The sequence below is a fragment of the Hippocampus bargibanti genome, linkage group LG11 (genome assembly GCF_051943395.1).
Source record: "Hippocampus bargibanti isolate YZ-2025 linkage group LG11, ASM5194339v1, whole genome shotgun sequence".
Classification (NCBI taxonomy): domain Eukaryota; kingdom Metazoa; phylum Chordata; class Actinopteri; order Syngnathiformes; family Syngnathidae; genus Hippocampus; species Hippocampus bargibanti.
Genome location: NC_142744.1, coordinates 21,726,381 through 21,753,663, shown reverse-complemented (window position 1 = coordinate 21,753,663; position 27,283 = coordinate 21,726,381). Strand labels below are relative to the sequence as shown.

Here is a 27,283-nt window from a genome sequence, read left to right as displayed (position 1 = left end):
GGCATACAAACTATTTTTCGGGAAACACGGAGCGCCACAATGAGTGATGTGTCGTTGCGAACGAGTCGGTTCTTGGAGCTCCTAACAAGGAGCTGAAAATGGCAGCCTTTTTTGCCCTCTATTCCCCGCCCTCAGTCTTCGGTTAAAGCCGCACGTGATTCGTCAAGATCCGTGGTAGCGAAGGGAGGAGACACACGCAGCAGGACAAACGCAGCAGTGAGCGGGGGGAGGGGTTACAGAAATAGAAACACACGGGCACACACACACGCGAAAGGGAGACGACAGAGCTTGAAACAAAAAAGCAAGTGGAAAAAAAACAAAAGTGAAAAGGTGAAAATATGGATAGAAAACGCAGTGAAAAGTTGAAAAGGCAGAGTGTAGATTGCAAGGTTCAAATATCCAATCAATCAGGCTCCACAAATAACCCGCACAAGCCATCTGTACAATTTGAAGAAAACATATAAGCAAGGGAACCAGCTCTTAATGAAGTTTCTAATTTGTCTGCCTGCATCTGTTGCTGTTGCAATATCACAACCTCTAAGACAGGGGTCGGGAACCTTTTTGACTAAGAGAGCCATAAAAGTAAAATATATAGAAATGTTTTTCAATGAGAGCCGCACACACATACACCCGCGCGCACGCACGCGCGGCCACTTTTCAACAAAATGTCAGAATGTATTATTTAAAATAACTTTATAATAGTACTCACCCTTAACATGGATGGTTTTCCGTTCCTCGTGATTGGTAAAAATCCAGGCAAACGATCGGAATTAAAGTCAACTTGCCGGGTCCATAGGCAAAGTTACTGCTAGCTCGCCTGCACACGGCTCATTAGCTTCCACACTTGCTATCTGCAATATACTTCTCGCAGAAGTATATTGATGCTAAACGTTAACATGGGGCTTCATAAAATATCACTGACATTCGACTGTTTCATCGATGGTATTGTTTCATTGCAAATTAGAATCGCAAATCCTCCGATGTATTCAAGCTGGAGCGTACTCGTCTTTTTTTTTTTTTTTTTTTTTTTTTTTTAACTGTCGGGCTGATTTAAAGGGTGTTTACCTGTTTCAACTGACGGCCTGTATCATCCAATCAAACCTGCGCTTTCCGCCAACCTAGGTCAGTGTCATCCAATCACAATTGCGCTTTCCGCCAACTGCAGCCCCAACAGGAAATGAACGGCAAAAAATCGAGAATATGTATTTAGTTTTATCGGCGAGCCATATGCAATCATCAAAAGAGCCATATATGGCTCGCGAGCCATAGGTTCCCGACGCCTGCTCGTACAACCCAGAGATCCTTGAGACACTTTATGCAAAAAGCTATCCATTTCATCAAGCCATCAACAACCATCACAAAGGCAAATAAAATGACTTTATTTTACAATACAGTTTATTTCTTTAATTACAATACCATAGCACATTTATTATACATAAAATGAGGTATATTGTGTGTGTATAGTTTTAAGACTTATTTAGTTGAAAATTATGTTTTATAGGGACGTGGGAACGGATTATTCTCATTGTAATAGTTTCCTATGGGAGAATAATGTTTGTAATACACACTTTTTGCCTAACTCACACTTTCTGGGAACTAATTAAGTTTGTAAGCCAAGGTATCACTGTATTTTGTATTTTTTTTTTTTCATATACTGGACATACTGGATGATAAAATGTTATCTACAATGCGTCCACTAGATAGAGCTATGCTCCTTCCATTCACTTTAGAAGTGCAATGGCTGCCTTCCAAAAACGTAAATTAATGATTACATTACTTAAACAAAACTATGAAAATTGAGCATGAGACAGGAATCTGCTGCATTCTTCATCTTCTTAGTCTCTGGGTGCAAGTTGGTAAAAAAGAAGGCTAATGCAAAAAAACTCGCATTTTTTCTGCACTGTAAAGTGTCCTTGAGTTTTGAAAGGCACTTATAAATGAACTGTATTATTATTAGTAGTAGTAGTAGATAAAGCATCTTAAAGGACTGGAGTTCTGTTTGTGATGTAATGTAAGGAAAGAGATGCCCATTTCACAGTAAGATCAGAGCATTGTCATCAAATGGTGAGTATAGTTTTTGCTTTTTTGAATGTTGCTGTGCCGATTACCATTTTGTGTTTAGGAGCCTTTTACTGAGCGAGTTGCTTGTTCTGTAGCCACAAAGGGACATATGTCTTCTTGTGCCGGTCCCAAGCCCGGATAAATACAGAGGGTTGTGTCAGGAAGGGCATCCGACGTAAAAGCTTGGCCAAACAAACATGCAGATCAAACCTCTAAAGATGGAGGACACTGATTTGCTGTGGCGACCCCTTGAAGGGAAAAGCCGAAAGGAAAAGAAGAAGTAGTAGTATTATTTGTATTATTATTCTTATTGTTGTTATTATTATTTTATTATTACAGTATTATTATTATTATTATTATTATTACAGTAAAGTCTCGTTATATCGATATCGGATATATCGATACTCCCGGTTATATCGATACTATTTCTATGCACGCACGGAGAAAATTACATGCAAACAGGGTCGGATATATCGATAGTCCCGGTTATATCGATATTTTTCGGACTCCCTTGAATATCGATATAACGAGACTTTACTGTATTATGGAAAAGCGTACACATTTTCCAAAAGGAAACACTGCGCCCTATAATCCGATGATACACCTTCATCACTTTCACCGACTTCGGACCCAGGAGGGGAGCCCTGTGGCGTCACCGGTGCGCATCACAGCTTTAATGTCTTTCAATTCCTTGATCTCCTTGATGTGCGTCTCACCCTGACGCATATCACACGCTTGAAATGGTATAAAAGGAGCTGTCACGGGACAGAGAGAATCAGACTCAAAGAGACTTGCAAAGACCCGCACAGGCACGCCCGGTTAACGCCGGGCGTCGGACGGACATCACGGCAGGACTTGCTCGACTCCACGCCACGATCAAGCTCTGCGCGTCACCTGCCTGGGAGCTCTGACAACGAACCTACTTACAAATAAAGAGAAACATCAAACTCATTATTGGCATACATAAAGTTATGTATGGTGTTACAGTCTCCATTGAGTTGTTTCCGCTATGGCATCCAGTGGTTATTATTGAAAGTTACAAAAGGTCTCTCCGAATGGCACTAATTGACGTGTGCATTCGGCAACATACACTCAGAAAATTATGTTGTGAGCTCTGCACACTATGAAATAATACAAAAAGTAAAGCAGAGAGATGAAAGCACCCAACAAAAATCACAGACGAGCCACTGACTAGCACCTGCTCTGCAGCGTCTTCTATGTGTTCTACGAGCAGTACCTCACCATCGTGTACGACACAGCCTTCAACCTGAGTGTTTCGCTGGGAGCCATCTTCCTGGTGACCACAGTTCTGCTGGGTTTTGAGCTGTGGTCAGCCGTGCTGGTGTGCGTCACCATCGCTATGATCCTGGTCAACATGTTTGGCGTCATGTGGCTGTGGAACATCAGCCTGAACGCTGTCTCGCTCGTCAACTTGGTCATGGTGAGGAGAGGGGTGTCTGCGTAGGATACGAGTTGTATAGTATAACTGCTCATTTTTCTTTTTTTCTTTTTGCAGGCATGTGGAATTTCTGTGGAGTTCTGCAGTCATCTGGTTCGGGCTTTTTCCGTTAGCAAGAAGAACAGCAGGTCGGAACGGGCTGAGGAGGCGCTCGCTCACATGGGCAGCTCAGTAAGTCTTAATTTAAAACTTAAAATTGATCATTCCTTGTTCTTAGATGCTGCTTGTCCTCCATTGCGCAAAACAAGAAGCTTGACAAAAGAAATAATGTAAATATCGTGACGCTTCTAACAATGCTTAGAATTCCAAATATACCAGCACAAAAACACTTCACTATCATTTCAAACTCAACTTTAAACATTCTCTTCCAAAATAAAAGGGGAACACACACTTGATTTTAAATGTGCGCGAATATTATCCACGCAACCGGTCACAAATCAACTCAACTCTTGTTTATAGAGCACTTTCAAACAGCCAACGCTGCATACAAAGTGCTGTACATGGAATGGAGCAGCTATTATATAAACAACAATAGAGCAACAAATCAGTCACCAAGACAGTTGAAAGCACCAAGGAGTAAAATAAGACCGAGGCCAAGTCAAGTGCCAAAGAGTACAAGTGAGTTTCGAGGCGGGTTTTAACGATAGTCAGTGAGGGGGGGGTTAATGAATTTGTCTCAAGGAAACGTATACAGTAAAGTCTCGTTATATCGATATCGGATATATCGATAGTCCCGGTTATATCGATACTATTTCTATGCACGCATGGAGAAAATTACATGCAAACAGGGTCGGATATATCGATAGTCCCGGTTATATCGATATTTTTTCGGACTCCCTTGAATATCGATATAACGAGACTTTACTGTATTTACATTAAACCGTGACTGTAAACTGTACGTGAGACATATGAAAGTGGCTTAGTGGCTTGTAGCAAGCAATGAAAACGTTGCATTGTGCACCATGATGACAAATGACTACTGCAGCAAAATCTACACTGTAGATTTGTCGTACATTATACTCTTTCATAACTGCCACAGTTTCAGTGCAGATTAAACAGACACACTTCCCCTTGAATTCTTTGAAGAAATATTCACTCTCCCACCGTGTCTGAAATTTTCTGCACTCACTTTCTACCTTTCGCTTCTTTGGTTCTGCCATGTTTAGTAACGGCTAATTTTTTTCTGGGATTGGCCTTTTTGGTGGAGCAACTGCCTCGATCAACAGTAGCTCCCCCTGGTGTTAAAACTTAGAAGTGCGGGCCATATTCCATTCTGTTTATAAAATTTCTTGCGGGCCAATTAAAAATGGACTGCGGGCCGCAGTTGGCCCGCGGGCCGTAGTTTGGACACCCCTGGTTTATAGCGTCAATGTATGCTGATGTGTATGTCAAGCACGAGTTTTACTCGTGTTTCTTTGTCCTAGGTGTTCAGTGGGATCACACTGACAAAGTTTGGCGGAATCCTAATCCTGGCGCTGTCCAAATCGCAGATCTTCCAGGTCTTCTACTTCCGCATGTACTTGGCCATTGTGCTCCTGGGTGCCACACACGGCCTCATCTTTCTGCCTGTGCTGCTCAGCTACATAGGTCAGTCAGCAGGCAATGCATCTGTTAAGGTGTTAAAGAATCCATTTTAAACTTTAAAACCACACACACACACACACACACACACACACAGATGAAAGAATGTTTTTTTTTCTTTAATTACTGTAAAATAACAGTATATCACGTCAAAATCTTTCTGACAAGTTTGTTTGTTTAGTGAATAATATAAGATAATAAGATCATAAGATAATATGATAATACAATTGAAATTTGGCAGGAGGTAAAGTTGAAAAAAAAAAGTCCTTTTCAGCACAATTTCAATGATCAAAGGAAGTTGAAAGAAGTAAAAACATATCTATATGCTTTTTAATTTGCATGATCATATAATGATACTACATTTAATTTCTAAGCGCCTTTCAAAACTTTCAAGGTCACTTTACAGTCATAGGATGAGAAGGTTTCTTCAGCCGTCATCTGTAGTTTTTGAAGGTGTCGGACGTTTCACCTCCTATCCAAGAGGCTTTGTCAGCGAACTAAAGTCTGACTGGTCGTATCGGCCCTATTTATATATCCCTAATGTCCAGACATGGCGGCGCCGGACACAGCTATGATAGGTCCCTACTCTCAGGTTGGGGAGAGCAGAAGACCACTCCCTGTGGCCCCACTGATTGTTCCTACATTCCTGACTAACGACTGGCCTATTTGCCCCACTCCCACCGGTATCACCTCATCAGCATTACGAATGTTGCCTAACCTGTGTTGCTTAAGCAGGCTATTGTATGAACGATCCAAATTGAACCTCACCCCACCAGACCGGTTTAATGAAGGATTTAGTTGTTTTATGAGAATCGCTTCTTTTACCCCCCTTTCAAACCATCTATTTTCTTTCGCTAAGATTTTAACCTCATTGTCGTCAAACGAGTGGTTGCTAGCTTTTAGGTGCAAATGTACTGCCGATTGAGGCCCACTAGTATTATCCCTGCGATGTTGATAGGCTACCAAATAAAAAACAAAGTCATGTAGTTTATTCAATACATTGTAAGAATGAAAATTGTAAAGAGCAGTACATTGGGGAGACTCAACAAATTCTCAAAAAAAGACTTTATCAACATCGCAGGGATAATACTAGTGGGCCTTTGTAACAGAAGTGGGCAGGAAGGCAGCAAAAAGGCCTACAACTGCTGGAAATTGTTGCAAGTACTCTGGTGTCCGACGTGTGACTGAGGAATTAAAAAAAAAATAATCCACTGAATACTGAACCTGTATCACCCTTGCAGGCCCCTCGACCAACAGGGCAAAGTTGCTTGCGGCCAACAAGCGTTTCATCGGAACCGAAAGGGAGCGGCTCCTCAACTACTGAGACGGCTGGCCAGACGGGCAGAACAATGAAGCGTGTCTCCAGCCATTCCTGACAACACTGCTCCATGGCTGCTGCTGTTTTTTTACACTGATTGGACTGCCGACTATGACTTGACATTTCTCAAGACACGACTGCCATCTGGCCCTCAAATGATACAATTGAAACTGGAATATTATGCGGAGATATCACCTGACAGACAAGAAAACATTTTTGCAGTTGCCGAACTGGTTAAAATGCCAGCTTTACACACATGTGAATGCCTCTTAATTTGTGGGAATAATTGAAATATGCTTTCACATCCTTTACTGGAATGTTTGAGAAGTCATTCTTTTACAAAAAGAACTCTTGACTAGGCATGGAACATGGAATACTCCATCATGTGTACAATGACAGTTTGCTCTGGAACGAGCAGTACCAATATTTTTTTTGTTGGGATACAATTTTTAAATTTATGTGGTTACAGTGTCTGTGACTCAACCCTTCCTTTTGGAGAATAGATTTTAAAACAATTTTACATTATTAAAATTCCTCAGCCCAAAATAACATGCTGGCCTATGATTGCTACTTGGCCATGATCTCCAAACGGCTTTTAATGCGGTGATTGTCTGGGGTCTGTGTGCTGGATCCTATTGGGTCAATTAAAATATTTGATGTGATCATGAATTATGATAACGTAGATCTGACATCCCTGCGTGAATAAAGGAGCAGAGGTTAACATAAAAGGTGTAATCCTGCTTTTATTTTTTATCCAGAATAACATGAAATATGATGACAATAAAGTTGTATTTTTAAAATTCAACTGTGACTTTGTTACTTTGTTCCCTTTATTGAACGTGAGCTGCAATATCACATTTAAGACTGTCATGAATAATTATGATCAGCCCATATATATATATATATATATATATATATATATATATATATATATATATATATATAAAAACGTCTTGCATTGCTTGTGAATCCAAACAATGGCTTCAGATTTGGATAATATGCTTTCTTGTTACACATCCATTTATGAATATGATTCAAATACACTGTAGTTCAGAAGATGAAAGCATACATGTTTGCAATCATTAAAGAATTATATGTGCCATTTTGAGGCAACATTGGGGGAACATCTCTCACCCCCCCCCAAAAAAAAGAGGCACAAAATGGGAGCTCATGGCCAGCTCCGTTTCTTATATGGCGCTTGGCTGCCCTCTTCTGGCGGCTTTTGTTAATGCAGTTTGGCGCAGGATTGATAGTCCGGTTATATCAATATTTTTTCCGACTCCCGAGAATATCGATATCACGAGACTTTACTATATATATATATATATATATATATATATAAATATATATATATAATATATATATATATATATATACAGTAAAGTCTCGTTATATCGATATTCAAGGGCGTGCCGAAAAAATATCGATATAACCGGGACTATCGATATATCCGATATCGTTTGCATGGACTTTTCTCCGTGCGTGCATATAAATATATCGATATAATATATACTATCGATATATCCGATATCGATATAACGAGACTTTACTATATATATATATATATATATATATATATCCGACCCTGTGCGCATGTAATTTTCTCCTTGTGTTCATAGAAATAGTATCGTAATAAGCGGTACTGTCGATATAACCAATATCGATATAACGAGACTTTACTGTGTGTGTATATATATATAACAGCACAAGCCAATGGCAACCTCGAACTACCAACAAGGAAAGCGGCTACGACCTAATACTTCCAGCGGTTGAGGCAAGTCCTCAGAAGCCAGCTCAGTGGCAAGAACAAGACCCGGGCAATAAACAGCTAAGCCCTGCCAGTGATCAGATCCCCTGCAGTAATAATGTGGCCAAAGAAAGAGATTCAGACCACGGGTGTTAAGACCCGAAGAACTCCTCACCATGCATGGAGGGTTCCATCCCAAATCCAGCACCCTGGGACTGTACACAAGCCGTAAGGAAGGAGGCCGGGGACTAGTGAGTGTGAGAGCCACTGTCCAGGATGAAACATCCAAGCTCCATGAATACATCAGAGAAGGCTCCAACGGATGATGTACTCAGAGAATGTCTCAGACAATGGGGAACAGAGGATGAGGTGCTGGTAGAGGGACAATCATGGGAGGAAAAGCCCCTACACGGGTTGTACCACAGAACCATAACTGAAGTGGCTGATCTCAAGATGTCCTATCAGTTGCTAGAGAGGGCTGGCCTAAAGGACAGCGCAGAGGCACTCATCCTGGCTGCTCAAGAGCAGGCCCTGAACACCAGGGCCATAGAGGCACGGATATACCACACCAGGCAAGACCTAAGGTGTAGATTGTGCAAAGAAGCACCTGAGGGTGTAAGATGCTGGCAGGGAAAGCTTACATGGAGCGCCATAACCAGGTGGCTGGCATGGTCGACCGAAACATCTATGCGGAGTATGGACTGGAAACCCCAAGGTCAAAATAGGAAACACCTCCCAAGGTAGTAGAGAATGACTTAGCAAAGATCCTGTGGGACTTCCAGATACAGACTGACAAGATGGTCATGGCCAACCAACCAGATATCGTGGTCATAGATAAAGGGCAAAGGAAAGCTGTTGTCGTAGATGTAGCGGTCCCGAGTGATGGAAACATCAGAAAGACGGAACATGAGAAACTTGAGAAATACCAAGGGCTCCGAGAGGAGCTGGAGAGAGCCTGGAAGGTAAAGGTGACAGTCGTGCCTGTGGTGTTCGGAGCACTCGGGGCAGTGACCCCCAAACTTGACGAGTGGTTGCAACAGATACCGGGAACAACATCGGAAATCTTGGTCCAGAAAAGCACAGTGCTGGGAACAGCACGGATACTGCGCAGAACCCTCAAGCTTCCGGGCCTCTGGTAGAGGACCCAAGCTAAAATGGGGGACAGACAACACCCATGGCGGGTGAGACGAGAATTTTGGCTGGGACCTTGGCTTACGAACTTAATTGGTTCCCAGACAGAGTGTGTAAGGTGAAAAGTGTGTAGCCCAAAAATTAATTCTCCATAGGAAACCATTAAAATGAGAATAATCCGTTCCCAGGTCCCCATAAAACATATTTTTCTACTTTCTAATTTTCTAAGCCTTAAAACGACACAAAATATACCTTATTTTATGTATAATAAATGTGCTATAGTATTTATAGTTAATGTGCTATAGTTTATTGAAGAAATAAACTAAATAAAGTCATTTTATTTACCTTTGTAATGGTCGTTAATGGCTTGATGGAATGGAGTGTCCGGTTTCCTCAGCATTAAACACTTGATGAGGAACATAGGCTTCTTTCACCATCTTGAGGATGATCCCTTGTAGGTGCTTTCTCTGTGATTTGTATTGTTAATTGTATCGAGTTCTTCATCAATTGTGATCTGTTTAGCTTTTTGCATCAAGTTTGTTTCGGTTTCGGTTTCCGGTTTCGGACGTTTCGCCTCCTGGAGGCGAAAGTCCGAAACCTTCAATATTGTACAGATGACGGCTGAAGAAACCTTCTCATCGATGGACCACTCCTGTACGACTGAGAGCTTACACAGACACTGGTCTTAATCCTTCCTTTTGTACTCGAGCGCCACTGGCGGCTGTTAGAAAAATTACATACATTGGCCGCATCGCTGAAAGTTTGGGAAAAAAGTAGCAGCTTATAGTCCGGAATTTACGGTATTTGATACGAGCTGACACAAATTCCCAGCAGACAAATCAGCACATTTCCAATGGAGCCTGGGCGCCATATTGTGCATTTTCTGGGACGCTACATTTCCGGTTTCATTTTGAAGTAGTTTTTGGACACTAAAGTCATTTTTATTGGTGTTTTTCATTTGACTAAAAACATCAGCCTGAGTGTTTTGGGTATTTTAGATGCTATAAAACGTTTTTCTGATGTCAGTTAGGAAACAAAAACATGGTGTCGGTTGTCCTTTAAAAGAGCCTATCAGCTACAAACTATCGATAAGTGGGAGGTTACAATCAAACCAAAAGTAAGTATACAAAAGTGTAGATATTGAAAGTGACAATAGATGTTAAGAATGTGTTCGTATAGTGAATTGCCCTAACAGGACCCTTTGCTGGTCTATCAATAAATCAGTGTGAGAGGGAGTTTAATGAGGTGCTTTGTGACAATGGTTTGCAATTACAGAGGTTTCAACTGACTCACGGGTCTGGAACAAAAAGGATTAGGTGGCCACGTCAGACATGAAGACGACCCCATGGACGTCACGTGCTTGGACAGTGGCTCCTATAGCTTCTTGGCAAATTTAAAATAAATTCGTAAGCATGACCATGTCATGCCGCTTCCCCCACATTCCAGACCTCTGTGTTTACAAGTCCTGAGTCCCGTGACGGTGCCGTGAAAAAAAAACGCCACCTCAGCCAAATGCTATGTTCTGGGCAAAGGTAGACTGCATGGATTGACATCGCCCCCCAAAAAAAGACACGTTCTCACAATGATGCTTGTCAATTGAAGCTTTGATGAGCCAGTTTGGATTAGGCCACCAACGTGTCTGATTAAATTGCAGATCTTGCACATCCTGGCGTTTTTTTTTTTTTTTTTTTTTAACCAGGACTTGTTTACATTGTGGCGTCCACGTGACACGACCCAACAGTTGATCGGGAACCTGACAGCAACACTTGGTTCATAGCACTCCTGCTTTCCTTCCTTGCAAAAAAGCTCGACAGAATGGGGGAGTATAGGCCAAAATGACAGTTTGCATTGACCTGGTGGATTATGCTGCTTAACTATTATTCCACAAGTACTAATTGCACGACGTGCAATTGTTATAGTTGATCCATTCTCGTCCGTAATCGTGCAGATCTGTAAAGCTTCCTTGCGCTCAGAATTAAAATGGCCAGAAGCACTGTTTCTTCGCCACAACATCATAAAAAACAAACAAAATTACACAGTTTCGACTTCATTCGACAAGCAAAGTGATTTATTTACAATGATAATGAAGCAGTAATTATTTTTGACAGTCAGTCATTTTCTTAGCTTCTGAAATTTTTGAGGTGTGCAAGTAACAATCAACTTCTGACACTTGAAAATAGCCCTTCATGACAATTTATTGTGAGATTTGTCTTGCAAATAAATCTCTCTTCTTTATATGATTTTGTATCTTTAATTCTTCCTGAGGGAGGACCATAAAACAACTTATAAACTTGCCAAATCAGATGATTAGGACCAGGCATTGCCAAGTATCCTGGTAAAGTTTGATATATTTTACTTTGTCCCAAACACGATCTTGCCCCAAAACTCACTAGACAGCGTAACCTGGAACACAAAGAAGCCCCTGACATATAAGAGGATGCATGAAAAAATCAAGAACCCATGCACTAAACAAACTAAGTCATTTTGGGTGCTTTTTAAGGCTCAGCCTAGTGAGCCTGAATCAGATGCAGGGATCCTTCACACCGCAATAAAAAATAATATTTTTCTTCCCCATCAATTGTGGGTGGAGCGTGGCAGCAAAACTAGATTATTTGAGAATTTGCCATAAAAAGTGACTTGAAATATTTACTTGTTTTTTCACCAATCTTCGCAAATTAGTAAAACGGGAGAAAAAAATCTGAAGGTGTCCACCCATGCCTGAAATTGAACATTTTAATGTGAAAAATTACAGAACTAAGTTCAACTGTTCCCAGAAATTTTGCCCAAATGAGCCCCAGTTAAAAATTACACTCCCATCAGATTGGCAAAGCTTTTTCTTTCTTTCGTTCTTTCATTCGTTCTTTGTGATCACTGAGATTTTGCCATAAAGAAAGATGAAACAAAATAAGTGATGCACCAAGAGCTTTGCTGATTGCCATGACATTAAAAGTCTCAAGACTTCCCGAAGATGAAAATGACTCAAATGAACTCCATTTGGAAGCCAGTATCATCTTATTTTTTATGTATTGAGACCAACACCCCACATTTCTCCAAAAACGACCACCCTGAGCCCACCCCATCCAAAGAGCACCTTAAGGTGCTAGCGATACACTCTAACATAGAGCAGATGAAGGAAAAATGAATCCAGATGTTTCCTCATGCATATATAAGAAAAGATCAAACTATTGCATTCTGGAGCTGAGAAAAAAAGCTGGTCATATTCTGTGGGAAAAAGTGCACTTCATAAGCACACAGATGTTTTAAAAAAGAGAGAAAAAGATCCACCCCCCCCAAAAAAAAATTGTCAAAGTCAACAAACAAGGGGAGAGTCAAAAAAAATGGGAGCAAAACGTGAGGACCAAGTTCTGCAGCAGTGAAGTCCCAACCGAGCGGAACCGTACTTGTAGGTGCGGTGGGAGGGGCAGGGGTGGGGGTCGCCATTTGCCCACCAGCGCTACGAGGTCTGTAACAAGCGTCGGTAGTGAGGCATGACCTCGTGCTCGGGGAGGTGTAGGTTGAACTCCAACGCCACCAGCACGGGGAACTCAAAGGCAATCAGCTCACGCCGGTTCACGCGGAACCTCTCCTCCAGCTTCTACAAAATTGCAGAATAAGAATACGAATAAGAATAGGATTGAATGCTTAAAAATAGTAAGTACCATTGGACACATAAGTTTCTATATCAGCTGTTACTTAAACCATTTCAATTACATTGGCTAGATGGACCTTCAGTAACAAATATCTACAGTGATACTTCATCTTACGAACTTAATTGGCTCCCAGAAAATGTGTGTACCCATAAAACAATTTTCGACTAAATAAGCCTTAAAACTACATGAACATACCTTATTTTGTGTATAATACATGTGCTATTGTATTGTAATTAAATAAATAAACTGTACTATATAATAAAGTTGTTTTATTTACCTTTGTGATGGTCGTTGATGGCTTGATGGAATTGAGTGGGAGGAGCTGCAGCAAGTTGTTTGTCATATATGATTCTGGTAAGATTCTTTGAGAAAGTATTTTCAGAATCAGAAAGCCTTTAATAGCCCAACAATTGGTAAATTTCCTAGTTGGAATTTCATACATAGGATTGAGAGCACTAATATGTTTTCTAAATCCTTTGGCATCCACAATTGAAAAATGGCTAAAAATCACTTGCTATCATTTTACCAAGTTACTCATCAATTGTGTTCTTATTAGCTGGGTTGATAGCTTTTTGCATAAAGTGTCTCAATGAGCTCTGGGTTGTACATCTTGGAAGTTGTGATATTGCAGCAGCAACAGATGCAGCCAGACACACTCGAAACTTCATTAATAGCTGGTTCCCTTGCTTATCGTTTCTCTTCAAATTGTACAGATGGGTGGACTGTAATTATGTGCTTGTCCGGGTTATTTGTGGAGCCTAATAAATGGCATATTTTAACCTTGCAGTCTACACTCTGCCTTTGATACAGTTGAAACGAGTCAAAATTTCACTGTTTTCTATCCATTTTCTCACCTTTTCACTTTTTATCTTTGTAGTGCTGTCAAGCACAGTCGTCTTCCTTTCCTGCTTCATGTGCTTACAGTGTTCTTCTGTTTCTCTAACCCCAAATCCTTCCTCCTTCTTGATAGAGTGCTTATGCACATTCGTAAACATATTATGTTATTTCATGCTTAGATTAGTAAACATATTATGTTATTCCATGTTTAGCTTAGTACATATTTTGTTATTGCATGTTTAGTTTAGTTTACATGGATATATGAAGCTTATTAGTTGAATATCGATGAGAAGGTTTCTTCAGCCGTCATCTGTACAAAAGTGAAGGTTTCGGACGTTTCGCCTCCTATCCAAGAGGCTTCGTCAGCGAACTAAAGTCTGACTGGTCGTATCGGCCCCATTTATATATCCCTAATGTCCAGACCTGGTGGCGCCGGACACAGCTATGATAGGTCCCTACTCTCAGGTTGGGGGGGCGCGGGACCCCCCCCTTGTGGCCCCACTGATTGTTCCTAGGAACAATCAGGCTGACGAAGCCTCTTGGATAGGAGGCGAAACGTCCGAAACCTTCACTTTTGTACAGATGACGGCTGAAGAAACCTTCTCATCGATGGACCACTCCTGTACGACTGAGAGCTTACACAGACGTATTAGTTGAATAGTTGCGAAAGCAGAATGTAACAAGTATCAACTTTCAGTCTAATGTTCTCCCAATACTTGTCCGTAGCTGATTGGACAACAGATCGCTGCTGTGTGACTTCCAATACTTGTCCGTAGCTGATTGGACGACAGATCGCTGCTGTGTACTTTTAAAACTAGTTTGAGCGGGCGGGCTTTGCTCTTCTTGCTCTTCTTGGCTCCCCGCTCCGACGAGAGATGCACAGCTTTTGTTTTACGAGAATAAAGTAGTTTTTCTGTTCACCATCTATCGCATAGAAATAGATAGGTTTAGAAGTGCCCAAAGGAGGCAAAAGCATTGCGCCCCGCGGTCACCAGGTCGTGACGTCACTGATGTCGTCACGAGTTGTAGCCTCTGACACAGTTCCGTACTATATGAATAATTTTTGCTCGTTTTTCGTCGATTTTCTTCCGGTATTCGACGAAATTCTAATACTTTGTGGCTAAATATGTTTTAGAAGACAACTACTTCACTCTCACGTCGTCTTTCGGCGCTATGTGAAGTCGGACAAGTCCAAAAACCTCAACTTTCAAGATCAGATATGCTTTGGATTATATTTTTTTTATAATCCAAAACATACAATTGCAATTAAATACACCACTATTGATGTATATTTATTCAGAGTCTAAAAATGTTATGAATAATAGAAATGACAGCTCTTTAAGATTGAAAATTCAAATACATAGTATAATTATCTTTTGAGTGTGATTGTAACCAATCTTCAAACGTGAAAAAAATAACATTCATAAAGAATGATCATACTTAATTGGTGATCGGAATTGGACTAAATCAGAAATTGTAGAGGATTAAGTAACAGTCCAACACTTTTATATTAATAATTATTTTTCAATAATAATGCCAAATTTAAATTGTCCTCATCACTCTCATCATTTAAAATTTCCTTTTTTGGGGGCGTTGTTAAACTAATTTTACAGTTAATATACAACCACAGAAATTTAAACAAGATACCCCACTACTTTTACAGCAGCATTGAGTGTGCAATTGTCACAGCCAGTAAAACAATGAAAGCTGATTAATTAGTCAACCATATGATGACTAACCTCATTGACCTGCAAAAATTACACTGCGATTCAGTTTTGATTGAAGAAAACTCTTCATCAAGTCATCATTCTGTAGGCGAGTGATATGGTGTAAACGGACAGATAGGAAGATATTAGTGATGGTTGTGATGAGGTCTATGGTATGGTCCTCAATACCATCTCGGGTTATGATCTCGTGTTCCAAATCGAAAAGGGCTAGATGGCCAACTGCAGCAACAACACGAGTGACATTCTTGAAGAACATGGCACATATAATTCTTTAATGAAGAACAGCTAGAACGTACTTATACACGGTCGAAGATCGAAAACAGGACGAAAATTAGTCGCTAAAACATCGCAAAACAAATTATTTTGTTTTCTTTTTATAGAAATTTCATTTTCACTCACTTGAAGAACAAAATTCCTTTGTTTTTCAGCTTGTAGTTGAAGCATCCATAAGCGAAACATTGCGGCCCCCAACTGTTGTTCCTTTTTACAGCATCCATACGTTAAATAGACCTAAATACGCTCAAAACTATCCTATTTCTATGCCAAACCAAGCCACGTTACTATGGAAGCGACAACTCGTGACGTCAACCTCGTCTCTACGCCACTTCTACTACCTATCTATTTCTATGATCTATCGTCCCCGCTGGTATTTCATCACAAAACTTTGTTGAACTCCGAACCAGATGAGAAACAGGAATTAGAAGCGAACACTTCTCCTCACTGCTGAGTGAGTCTGTAATTCTCCCCTCCCTCTTCTACCACGGATCTTGACCAATCACGTGCGGCTTTAACCGAAGACTGGGGGCGGGGAATAGAGGACAAAAAAAGTCGGCTGCCATTTCCTCAGGCTCTCTTCGTTCACTTCAGAGATCCAGCTCCAAGAACCGGCTCGTTTGAGAACGACACATCACTAATTGTGGCGCTCCGTGTGTTTCCGGAAAACTAGTTCGTATGCCAAAATTATATTCTCGCGAATTTAATGTTCGTAAGGCGAAAAGTTCGTTAGCGAAAGCGTTCGTAAGCCGAGGTATCACTGTACATGTAGTTTCCAAATTCCAATTCCAATTTTTCTTTTTTTTTAAGTGCTCCTATGTGTACATTACATTGATTCTGTTATTTGAGATGACGTGACAACATGAAGATATGCTGCCATCTTGATACATTGGAGTCGCTCTGTAACATGTATAAAATGCTTCTCAGTTTCATGTCAATAAATGAAGCAAAATATGAAGGTGGGTTTTCTGGCGGCCAATATGTGTCTTGAGCATCAAAACAATTCAGTGCGATAAGCCATCTTTGTTGTTTACATGCACAGCTGCTGCGATCTGCGTGGGTAGTTCCTTGAACTAAGAGTTACCAATTCAACACTGTACGTTTAGCACAGTATCCTCGACAGGTTCCCGGACCACCTCCATTCGATGTCGGAACTACAAATGGGCTTTGAGGCCACTTACGTCGATAAGGAGCTTGACTTCATGTTTCTTGAGATCGCCGCCGATCTTGGCCGCCAGCAGGACGCAGGCTCCTGTGCAGAGTTTGCGGTTCTGCTTGTTGAGCTTGCCTTGCAGCACTAGCTTCTCAAAGTACACAAAGGCCATGGCCACGGTGGGCTCCTCGTAGCCGCATTCGTCTTGGGCCAGCTTCTTCATTTCCCGCTTCAGGCTAATATGATGACACAAGGCAGGGGACGACGAGGGTTTAACGGAGGGGGGCAGACGGAGCCGTTTGAGGCGGTCGTACCTTCTGATCTTGCTGAGCGTGAGGCGGATGTGAGGGAACTTCTCCTTGAAGGTTTCATTCATGTCCTTCTTTAGGTCGGAGGGTTTCACATACTCAATGACTGTGGTCTGAGAAGTATAACAACAATTTAGCAATGCTGTTTTACTTTCTTGTTTTTTGGCTTACAATTGCACTGCATCATTCTGAGAGCTGCCATAAAGTTGCCTGCCCCATTTTTCACAACTTGAAACACAATAAGACAACTAATCCCCTCAAAAAAAAACATTGTTGCAAAGTATGAAGATTTTTTTTTAATTAAGGATGTACCTACCACAAATGTTCCCTTGCTTAATTTATGGTAAATATCCCTTGCAGATGATTTTCCTCCAGTTGTCGTTTGTTCATACACTGTTCGTCATGTTGCACAATGCAATGTTTGCGTTGGGTCGTCTGCTACAAGCCACGTGAACTCCTCTTTACAATGCTTTTAAAAATAATATTAATTCCTAAGCGCCTTTCAAAACTCTCAAGGACACTTTACAGTCACGGGATAATGTATGTTTACGTTTTGTAGTGTCATAAATTTTGTACCGTAATTTCCGGACTGTAAGCCGCAACTATTGCTTTCAACCCTGCAGTTTATGCAATGATGCAGCCAATTTCTGCTTTTCTTTTGAATCTCTCTTCTGGGGCTGAGGTTCTGTGCATCTACTTTGGAAAATGATCTGCAAATGCACGACTCTGATAACGCTCCAGAAAGTCCGGAAGCACAAAGCAGGCTTCTGATAGCCTGCCGTGCCGAGTATGCAAATTGCCAAACGAACAGACATTCCGAAATTTCCAAACGAACGAAGATTTCGAAATCAGAATTTATTCCGATTTCAAAATCATCGTTCAAACATTTGATTTGAAAAAACTCTTGTTTTTTTTTCCCCTTGAAGTTGTCGGCCACCCGAGCGGAGATATTTTGTAAGTTGTACGCTCGACATAAAAGTTGCACACCCCGGGCGTCCGGGCAGACATTATTTCAGACACTGCCATTAATAATATTGTTACACATAATGTGAATTCAATTTGTTTGTACCGTAATTTCCGGACTGTAAGCCGCAACTATTGCTTTCAACCCTGCGGTTTATGCAATGATGCAGCCAATTTATGCTTTTTTTCTGACGGCCACCAGGAGCGTTCGTGCACTAAAGGTAAAAGTGAGACCAGGTTAATATATGTGCCGAGAAAGACGCAAGTTTAACGTAACTTTGCGTGTGAATCGTGAAGTGGCCGAAAAGTGGCCGTCCCAGTTGAATGGCAGGCTTGGATGACTACCGGCGACAAATTATTTACCAAAACTAGCCATATGTGGAGAGCAACTTTTGCTGCGTTACAGCCACTGTTTCGAAAGAAAAGTTAAGGTATATTATTAAAACTTTTTCTGTGTACTGTCTTTTTTTTGTAAATATTTCGTGTTTCAATTTGCGGCATATAGACAGGTGCGGTTTTTATGTACTGTATGTACAAAATGGTTTTTCCTTTAAAAATGTACTTTAAAAAAATCAGGTGTGCTCTATAGTCCAGCCCAGAGAAGAGCTGTGGTATTGCATGTGGAAGTCTGGAGTGACAGAAAAGTATGTCAGAGTGGTACAAGACATGTATCATGACTATAAGACAGTTGTGAGGTGTGCTGTACGTGTGACGGAGGAATTTAAGGTGGAGGTGGGACTCCACCAGGGGTCAGCTCTGAGCCCCTTCTTATTCGCTATGGTGATGGACAGGCTGACAGACGATGTTAGACAAGAATCTCCTTGGACCATAATGTTTGCAGATGACATTGTGATCTGTAACGAGAACGGGGAGCAGGTGGCGGAGAAACTAGAGATGTGGAGATATGCCCTGGAAAGGAGAGGAATGAAGATCAGTCGCAGCAAGACGGAATATATGTGTGTGAATGAGAGGGATCCAAGTGCAAGAGTGATGCTACAGGGGGAAGAGATAAAGAAGGTGGAGGATTTTAAGTACTTGGGGTCAACTGTCCAGAGCAATGGAGAGTGTGGAAAAGAGGTGAAGAAGCGTGTCCAGGCAGGCTGGAGCGGCTGGACAAAAATGTCAGGTGTGATGTGTGATAGAAGGGTTTCAGCTAGGGTGAAAGGAAACGTGTATAAAACAGTGGTCAGACCAGCGATGATGTTTGAACTGGAGACGGTGCCACTGAAGAAAAGACAGGAAGCAGAGCTGGAGGTCGCTGAGCTGAAAATGTGAGGTTTTCTTTGGGAGTGACCAGGTTGGATAGGATCAGGAATGAGTACATTAGAGGGACAACTCCTATTGGAGGCTTTGGAGAGAAAGTCAGAGAGGCCAGACTGAGATGGTTTGGACATGTCCAGAGGAGAGAGAGCGACTATATCGGGAGAAGGATGCTGAGCCTTGAACTGCCAGGCAGGAGACCGAGAGGAAGACCGAAGAGGAGGTTTTTGGATGTGGTCAAAGAGGACATGAAGGTAGCTGGTGTGAGAGAAGAGGATGCACAAAACCGGGATAGATGGAGGACATTGATTCGCTGTGGCGACCCCTGAAGGGAAAAGCCGAAAAGAAAAGATTGAAGCAGTTGAGGAAGGAGGACACACGACTGGCTGGAGCACGTCTTTATTCCAACTGCGTGATCTGTAGCGAGAACAGCGAACAGGTGAAACTAGGGATGTGGAGGTATGCCCTGGAAAGGAGAGGAATGAAGATCAGTCGCAGCAAGACGAAATATATGTGTGTTAATGAGAGGGATCCGCGTGCAAATGTGATGCTACAGGGAGAAGAGATAAAGAAAACAAACTCACGTGACCAAGTCACGTGACCAAGTCGACCAATGGCGCGACCGATGGCGTGTATCGATATAAACATAGCAAAATGGCCGGCGGGTGATGAAAAAGAGCACCGTAGTAACCGGATTATCGTAAAAACCATGAATCGTACTAAACGGAACTAATTATAGACAGGAAATGAAAATAGTGTCATAATAAGCAGTATTATCAATATAAACGATATCGATATAACGAGACTTTACTGTAGCATGTTGTGCATTTTTGGAATGTGAGAGGAAATTGGAGGAACGGAGAACATGCAAACTCCACACAACGAGGCAGGAGTCGGGATCGAACGCATGACCTAGAAGTTGACACAAAACATATCTAAATAATTCTTTCATCCAGCCACACAACATGAACAGACCCTGTTGCCTTTAAGTTGAAAGTGTCAGTGTGAGCGTGAAGCAATGTGAGGAATGTCCCATTTTCACAATGGCCATTCTTGTGGAATGTCCGCTGGCATTTTGCAATCGGAGGAAGCGAGGACAACAAAACAAAACTAAAAAAAACAAAAAACAAACCGGCCTCGAAGGGAAAGTTCTATGACGCTTGTGTGTTTCAACAGCCGCTTACTACTCAGTTTCAGGACACAAAACATCTATTTCAATCAAGCGTGGAATTATTTTGCCAGATTTTTACCACGACTCATTCAAAAAAAAAAACATCCTGCTGGCTGCCATTCAGACAAATGAGCCTATGTGACGTTTCACTGATTGATAAGCATCGACAAAACATTTCAAAAGAGCACATGGCCGTCACTTGTTGCTCCTTTTGACACTCTGGCCTACTACTTGGTGGCCATGTTGCAATCATTGACTCACCATGTAAGATGGGAAGATAAGTACTCGCTTGTGTTTGCCGCAAGGCCACTGAGGGTCGTCCAGAAGGTTGGGGTCATACTCACGGTATTCACTCATGTCGTTCCCTAATAACAAGAAAAAAAACCAACAATAAAGTGACTAAAGGAAGCAAGAGCAGTCTTAAATTAAATACAGTGATATCTCAGTTTACGAATAGCTAACAAACCTTTTGCTTTACGAACGTTAAATTCGCGAGAATATAATCTTGGCATACGAACTATTTTTCGGGAAACACCCGGAGCGCCACAATGAGTGATGTGTCGTTCGCGAACAAGCCGGTTCTTGGAGCTGGATCTCTGAAGTGAACGAGGAGCTGGAAATGGCAGCCAACTTTTTTTTTCCTCTATTCCCCGCCCCCAGTCGTCGGTTAAAGCCGCACGTGATTGGTCTATATCCGAGGTGGAGGAGGGAGCGGACACACGCAGCAGTGAGGAGGAGGGGCTCACAGCGTGCAAAAAAAAACAACATGCGTGCTTGTTGCATACTGTGAGCCAGCGTGCCTGTTGCACGCTGTGAGCACATGGAACAGGAAAGGCAGATGACAGATAGCACACAAAGTAAAAACAAAAGTGACAAGGTGAGAAAATGAATAGAAAACGGTGAAATTTGGACTTGTTTCGACTTTATTGATAGTTCAAAGGCAGAGTGTAGACTGCAAGGTTAAAATATCCCATCAATCAGGCTCCACAAATAACCTGCACAAGCCATCTGTACACTTGATGCAAAAAGCTATCAACCCAGATAAACATAACACAATTGATGAGGAACTAGGTAAAAATAGTGCAGAGAAAGCACCTCCAAGGGATCATTCCTCAAGATGGTGAAAGAAGGCTACGTTCCGCATCAAATGTTTAATTGGATTGGATTTGCCTTTATTAGTCTAGTAGGCAGTCGAGAAATTTACATTTCATAGCAGCAAAGTGATGAAAGGAATGAAAGTAGTAACAAAATACATGAGCTGCTGGAAAGGCATGATAATGCCGATGAAACCGGCCACTCCATTCCTTCAAGCCATCAACGACCATCACAAAGGTAAATAAAACGACTTTGTATGTATATATGTACAGTTTATTTCTTTAATTAGTGTGAAGTTGCCATGCTTTCTCGGCAATACACTCACTCACAATGTCCCCTGCCAGCTACTTTTCGTTAATCCAAATCAACAGAAGTTTTTCACCTCTTCTATTGCCTGAGACCGTTGCTTAGACAACACAGAAACACCCTTAGCCACACGTAGCAATGGTCAACTTAGCATACTGGTACTGGGACGCTAAGTCACACAAACGTACACCTCGTTCGTGTTTTTCGATGATCTCCTTCTTCTGCTCGACCGTAATTTTCTTCTGTGTCCTCTTCGACTTTACACTCGCCTGTGGTGGGTTCTTTTTTTGTCCCAAAAAAGCAAAAGTATCCACTCCATCACAAAACACGTCTGCACTGAGTGCACTGAAAGAAAGTGGGTGTGGAAAACTAGTCCACGGTGGCGTTGTTCGACCATGTGATTTGGTGTTATTCCACCGAAAACTAGTTCACCAGCCATTGTGGTGCTCCGTGTGTTTCCCAAAAACTTGTTCATATGCCAAGATTATATTCTCACAAATTTAATGTTCGCAAGGCGAAAAGTTCGTTAGGTATTTGATAACAAACCACGATTGCACTCAAAGAAAAGTGGTGACGAAAACTAGCCCGCCAGCCACTGTGGCGCTGTTCGACCATGTGGTTTGGTGTTCATCCACCAAAAACTAGTCCGCCAGCAACCGTGGCGCTGTGTGGTTTGGTTCGTCTGCCGAAAACTAGTTTGTTTGCCAAGATTATAGTCTTGCAAATTTAATGGTCGTAAGGCGAAATGTTCGTGAGCTAAAGATAAGAATCTGTTTTAAATTAAAGCGTTCGTAAACTGAGGTATCATTGTATTCATAAAGATTCGTTCTTTCCAATGTTCTAGCCAATTGAATAAAATATACGAAAAAAAGATGTTATTTGACTGTGTATCCATTTGTATTCAATTTTGGTGTAGAGGTAATTTTAAAAATGTCCCCCCATATTCTAAGGGCCATCAATTATTAATTAACAGATTTTTTTTTTCAGTTCCAGCGGTGGTCCTCTTGGGAGAGGGCCAGCCAGACAGTCCTCTCAGCCAGGGTTCGCTCCATCTCACACCTGATGCTCGCCTGCTAATCACCCACCTGTAGCTCATTAGCTCATGTGAGCTTGGAAAAGTTGGCTTCCAAAGTCGCCAGTGCAAGTTCGTGACGCAGACACCTGCTGTGAGCTCTGTCGGCACCTAACGTTTTTGTTTTCTCTCCATCAACTCCCTTGTGCTTCTACCTGAATTTTAAAGAAATTCCCATTTCGAGTTGACAAGTTTTTTTTGTATTCGTCTGCTGTCATGCGATTGGCATCACATGCAAACTCATTTTAGTCCTGGGCCAATTTGTGAAACCACAAAATGATAATTTTTACATTAGTTGTTACTCACTCTGAAATCTGTCGTGTTGATTAAACTAGTTCAAGTGAGGGTAAACAAGGTAACAAAATGATTGCAAAATGTCAACATTATTCATTACACATCATAATTTGACATTTCGTTATAACTATTAGTTAACACTGATGATTTGCCCTCCTGGCCCAGATAAAATGACCTGGCGGGTCGGATCTGCTCTCGAGTTTGACACTGGCGCCCAAAAACCGTCCACTGTATTTTTTTGTCCTCCCAAAACATACTATATTGATGCAGAAATGTCAAATCTGTGTGAAACGTCACAGCCATCATAGCTTTTGAATTGGCTCACACGTTGAGGATACTTTCTTCTTATTGGGTCTCATTTGGGCAAATCCGCTTGTAGGCCTAAGTGTAGTTCACCCAATATAGCTGACTTCTTGATCAGTTTCATCTTTTTGTGTGTCCGCGCAGTTTCATGTTGATGAGTGAAACGCATAAATAAACAAAAAACGCTCTATGGAATGCGTGGAACAAGTCGAAGTGGTGCGTTTACCGACCAGTGTCCAGGCTGCTTTGGTTGCTGTTGGCGCGGGCCAGGCTGAGGCTTCGATGGCTGGCGTTGCGAGATTGTGAAAAGGACGACATGGAATCAATGGTATTCCGCCGCCCGCCAAGCACGTTGGTCGGGTACAAGAACTGTGTGTACGACACCGTCTGCGAACACACAATACGGTTATTAGAATTTACCATAACTCAGGAAAGATCCAATTGAAACTTCAAGTATTTTTTTTTTTCTGGGGCAAAATGACATTGAAATGAGACTGCGTTAATTATAACAAACCACCTGCATCGAATGTTGATTTAAAAAATGACTTATAATTAATGTATAAAAACGTGTTTTTGGTTTTCATATTTTTGGGGGGTTTGAAATGTTGCAGAATTGGAAGCTTGCTGTTTTGAGAATTTTTGCTCATTATGACACAATACTTTTTTTACATTTGCATACTTGTCAGGCACTTGACAAATACAGCATACACACATACATGACACACACACACACACACACACACACATTAGGATAACTAGTCATCTGAAAGTTAAGAGACTTTCTTGCGATATAAGAGTCATTTTTATCGTTTCTGTTATAACTAATAGAAGTATACATAAAAAGAATATCCTCACATTTGAGTATTAGCAAATGCACACCTGTTTTTTGAAGAAAAAAAAATCTTAATCTGTTGTAGTTCCAATCAGTGATCCTATGATAAGTCTCTGAAATAACATAATTGTGTGCATGGCACAATTAACTTCTATGTGCAAATTGAACTTACATGCATGTGCAAAATGATTTTGACAGAATCTTTGCTACACTTTGTTTTCCCATCACTTCAAGAAAATGTCTTTGAAAATGTCTTTGTCATGACAAAAGCCAGTCTGAGGATGTGACTGATATTTTTTATTTTTTTATTTTTTTTTCCAAAAATTGAACCTGCAGGTTTCTCACCTTCCCATCAGCCCCGAGCTCAACCCCTTCGAGGCCGATGACCATCTCTTTGGCGCTGACGCCTCCCGACGGGTGTCGCTGGCGCCCTGTCCCTTCCATCTTCGCATCCCTGACGATGAGCACAAAAACCTTTATAGCCACCATTAGTTTGTTTGTTTGTATCTCTTGTTGAACCACTTAAACTGGCAGGTCGTGAGGTTCTTCCATTCACGACCAGTGAGCCAGCATCATTTGTGCTGGTCTCTTTGTGGGTAGCTTACCTATGAGCATTTAGCCCAATGAGTGAAATGTCTTGTTGCATAGCTGCATGAATGAGCTCAATGGAAAGAAGGAAAAGCGGCGGTAGGCAGAGCGGTGCTGCTGACTCACTGGTGCTCAGATCAATTATGACAAACTTGATGGGCTAATTCTATTCTGTCCTTTGTAGCTGCAGAAATGAATAGAGAACTGTCATATTTTCCACAGTAATACTTCAAGGTTTATTTACGATTTTGATGTGTCTAGAAACTAAGTACAGTAAAGTCTCGTTATATCGATATCGGATATGTCGATAGTCCCGGTTATATCGATACTATTTCTATGCACGCACGGAGAAAATTACATGCAAATAGGGTTGGATATATCGATAGTCCCGGTTATATCGATATTTTTTCGGACTCCCTTGAATATCGATATAACGAGACTTTACTGTACTTTAGTGTGGCAACAGTGAATCTACGCCAGGGGTGCTCTCTATCTGTGTGTGTGTGTAATTCATATTCGATATTTTTGTGTAAGTCGAGATATATCTTTTTATCACGTATTATTATCTTTCAAAGTTCGTTTCAGATGCAGTTAATTGATAGCAGTTGGACAGAGTTGAAATCTGAATTGTCGGGAGAAGTATTTTAAAACGCTAGCACGTACGTACGATAGTTTCTGTACTTGACACGTTGCAAAAGTGTGTCCCGCACCTCTTGACTCAGGTCTCCACTAAACTAGGCAGTGAAACTATATACAATTGAAACAGTACAATACAGTTTTCCCTCAAGCCCTTATCTAAGCTATCTTGACGAAACAAAATTGAAGACAAATTTCAAACATGGTGGCTCATGAATGCACGCCGTTACCCTCCCACCAGACAGGTTAGGGAAAATGTGGATAATTTTTCTGACAATGTCATGCTTGCTTTTTATTTTGTGACAATACTTTTAGAAGAAGAAGAAAAGTACAAAATAAACTGTCCTACCAACTGGATAGCCCACTCTAGTCCTCAGTATGTCAGCAGTATGTTCATGTTTTTGATCATCTATTGTGATATCATGAGAGGCTAGCTCTCAGCGGGACAGGACAAGAAGTGCAATGGACGACAGGTTTGGATACAAAAAAAGGTTTTAATCAAGGGTTTCGGGGGGAATTCACAAGCAACAAAGGTTTGAATAGTGTCTCTTCCAATACTTAAATCAAATAAAGTCTCTTCTGAGGTAAAACTGAAGACGGAGTTCTTTTCCAAGAGTCTCTAGGCCTCACCCCTCTTGACGTCCTTCTCATGTGGCCTAGCCACCTTTAGCGAGGTCCAAATCCCGTGTCCTGTCGTGTGGTCCCAACTGGCAATGAGTTCCACGCAGCAATCAACTTCTTCTCTGAGCACAGCAATCGAGCTTGTGTTTCCCCAAGCTCCACACTCAGAGGCTCTCTGCCTTAAGAGCCTTGCCTCCCAATGCCGCCCTGATCAGCTGCAGGTGTGTGGTTTTAATTGCTTCCTTCCACCAGATGGGGCCAAGACTCTCTCTGGGTGGAGCCATCTTAGGGGGATGTATTTGCCCTCCAGGACACAGCATCTCGTGACATCACACATCCCATGTGATGGCAAGGAACTTCTTCTCTACTGTGGAATAGTTCTTTTCCCTGGGCAACAGCTTCCTGCTAAGGTACAGGATGGGATGTTCCTCTCCTCCATGTACTTGCGAGAGTACAGCCCCCAGACCAACTTCTGATGCATCCGCTTGCACCAGGAAGTCCTTGCTGAAGTCTGGTGCCACCAGGATCGGACTGGAACACAGTGCCTGTTTTAGATTGGCGAAGGCCATTTCGGCCTCTGGGCTCCATTTCACCAATCGGGAGTGTTTTTTGGTCGTCAATTCTGTCATGGGGGCTGCTATAGTAGCGAAGTCAGCGATAAAGCGTCTATAGTAGCCAGCCATGCCTAAGAACGACCTCACCTGCTTCTTGGTAAGGGGTTGGGGCCAATCTTGTATAGCCCGTAGTTTTGCTTCTTGAGGCTTCACCAGCCCCCGTCCTATAGTGTAGCGCAGGTAGTTGGTTTCACCAAATGCCAACCTGCACTTTTTCGGGTTTGCTGTGAGACCTGCTTTTCTGAGGGAGTCAATCACAGCTTGCACTCGGGGTAAGTGACTC

At 41.7% G+C, this 27,283-nt stretch overlaps 2 protein-coding genes across 3 annotated transcripts in view; one reads left to right on the top strand and one right to left on the bottom strand.

Annotated features, from left to right (window-relative positions):
- Positions 1 to 7,224, top strand: part of npc1 (Niemann-Pick disease, type C1) — a 35,102-nt gene extending 27,878 nt beyond the window's left edge. Inside the window, exons 22-25 of the mRNA XM_089008245.1 lie at positions 3,271 to 3,502; positions 3,578 to 3,691; positions 4,945 to 5,107; positions 6,343 to 7,224. Coding sequence (XP_088864371.1) covers positions 3,271 to 3,502; positions 3,578 to 3,691; positions 4,945 to 5,107; positions 6,343 to 6,425 — 592 coding nt within the window. The 3' untranslated portion in view covers positions 6,426 to 7,224. The remainder of the gene's footprint in view (positions 1 to 3,270; positions 3,503 to 3,577; positions 3,692 to 4,944; positions 5,108 to 6,342) is intronic.
- A 4,119-nt stretch (positions 7,225 to 11,343) lies between these two features.
- cables1 (Cdk5 and Abl enzyme substrate 1) overlaps positions 11,344 to 27,283 on the bottom strand; it is a 65,241-nt gene continuing 49,301 nt past the window's right edge. For both annotated transcript variants that reach the window (XM_089009206.1, XM_089009207.1), the window contains 6 exons: positions 24,887 to 24,995; positions 23,940 to 24,096; positions 20,901 to 21,004; positions 17,252 to 17,358; positions 16,966 to 17,173; positions 11,344 to 12,892 (listed from right to left, as the gene is read on the bottom strand). In XM_089009206.1, coding sequence (XP_088865332.1) covers positions 12,752 to 12,892; positions 16,966 to 17,173; positions 17,252 to 17,358; positions 20,901 to 21,004; positions 23,940 to 24,096; positions 24,887 to 24,995 — 826 coding nt within the window. In that variant the 3' untranslated portion in view covers positions 11,344 to 12,751. The remainder of the gene's footprint in view (positions 12,893 to 16,965; positions 17,174 to 17,251; positions 17,359 to 20,900; positions 21,005 to 23,939; positions 24,097 to 24,886; positions 24,996 to 27,283) is intronic.